We start from the raw sequence: 1,197 nt of genomic DNA on the forward strand, positions 1-1,197 counted from the left end.
AGCCCCAGGAGCCCCCCGACCAGCCCCGAGGCCCATGACCACTCCCTGGACCTCCCCAGCTTGTTCTGGGATGCTCCCAGTTAGCCCTAAGGCCCATGGCTGGGCCTGGCACCCTCCAGCCACCCTCAGAGCCCGTGACAAACCCCAAGACACCTCAACAGCCCTCAGGACCACCTAGCCAGACCCAGGACCCCCCCAACCAGCCCCAAGGCCCATGACCAGCCTTAAGACCCTCTAAGTAGGCCCAGAAGCCAACACCAAGACCCATCACCAACCCTGGGACTTCCTGGAGAGTATCTGGGTCACTCCCAGCTACCCCAAGACCCCTGACCAGCCCTGAGACCCTCAAGCCAGCCCCAGGACACCCCCAGCCAGCTCCAGCCCTGAACCCCACTCACCAAACCATCTGCTTGGGTGGGGATCGGATGCTGCTGTGGAACTCACAGAACTTCTCCTGCAGCAGGAGAGACCCAGGTCAGGGCAGGTGCCAGGGCATGGTGGCACAGCCCAGGGCAGCAGCAGCACCTGTGCCAGGGGTGCTGCAGGGGCACCCAGCCCCATCTCTGGCTCTGGAGGCAGCGGGGTGTGGCAGCTGAAGGGTGAGGGCGTGGGGGGAGCACTTGGACCCACTGTGAGGAACCTGCTGCTGCTGCTGCCAGGGGGCACCCGGGGCTGTGTGGGCAGAGCCAGGGCTGAGGGGGCTCCACACGGGCTGCCCAGGGCAGGGGTGGGGTCCCCAGCCCTGGAGGGGGTCCCAAGAGTTGGGTTCCATGACTGGAAACATCTCTTCCCAGCTAAAGCAGTCCCTGGTTCTCAGAGGCCGTGGCAGGCAGGCAGAACCTCTCCAGGGGAGCCCCACGCCCCGGGGGCACCCACAGGGTGGAACTATGACTGACAGCCAAGGGCCCTGTGCTGAAGGGACAACCCAGCAGTGGTGGTGGGGCTGAGACTGGCCAGGCAGGTCTGGGTACAGATGTAACCAAACTGTGACTGGTGAGGAGAAAGCAACGAGTGGGGGGTGGTTTGGGTGGAGAGAGGGAGGGGCAAGGTCCACAGGAATAACTGCATGAGGAGAGGAAGTGGAGAGTGAGGTAAAAACCCAGTGAAGAGCCAAAGCGGGTGGGTGTGCCGAGGGCAGGGGTGCCTGGGGGTGGCACTGAGGGTGGCCTGGACCCCACGGGGACCTCTGCGGCCAGC

At 64.8% G+C, this 1,197-nt stretch overlaps 1 protein-coding gene across 1 annotated transcript in view; it reads right to left on the reverse strand.

Annotated features, from left to right (window-relative positions):
- Window positions 1-398: 398 nt before the first annotated feature.
- The window catches only part of VPS16 (vacuolar protein sorting 16 homolog (S. cerevisiae)), a gene marked incomplete at its 3' end in the record, with an annotated part of 2,398 nt that continues 1,599 nt past the window's right edge, over window positions 399-1,197 (reverse strand). Inside the window, exon 4 of the mRNA XM_008947346.1 lies at window positions 399-454. Within this exon, the coding sequence (XP_008945594.1) occupies window positions 399-454 (56 nt within the window). The remainder of the gene's footprint in view (window positions 455-1,197) is intronic.

The sequence above is a fragment of the Merops nubicus genome, unplaced genomic scaffold (assembly GCF_000691845.1).
Source record: "Merops nubicus isolate BGI_N331 unplaced genomic scaffold, ASM69184v1 scaffold31140, whole genome shotgun sequence".
NCBI classification, from domain to species: domain Eukaryota; kingdom Metazoa; phylum Chordata; class Aves; order Coraciiformes; family Meropidae; genus Merops; species Merops nubicus.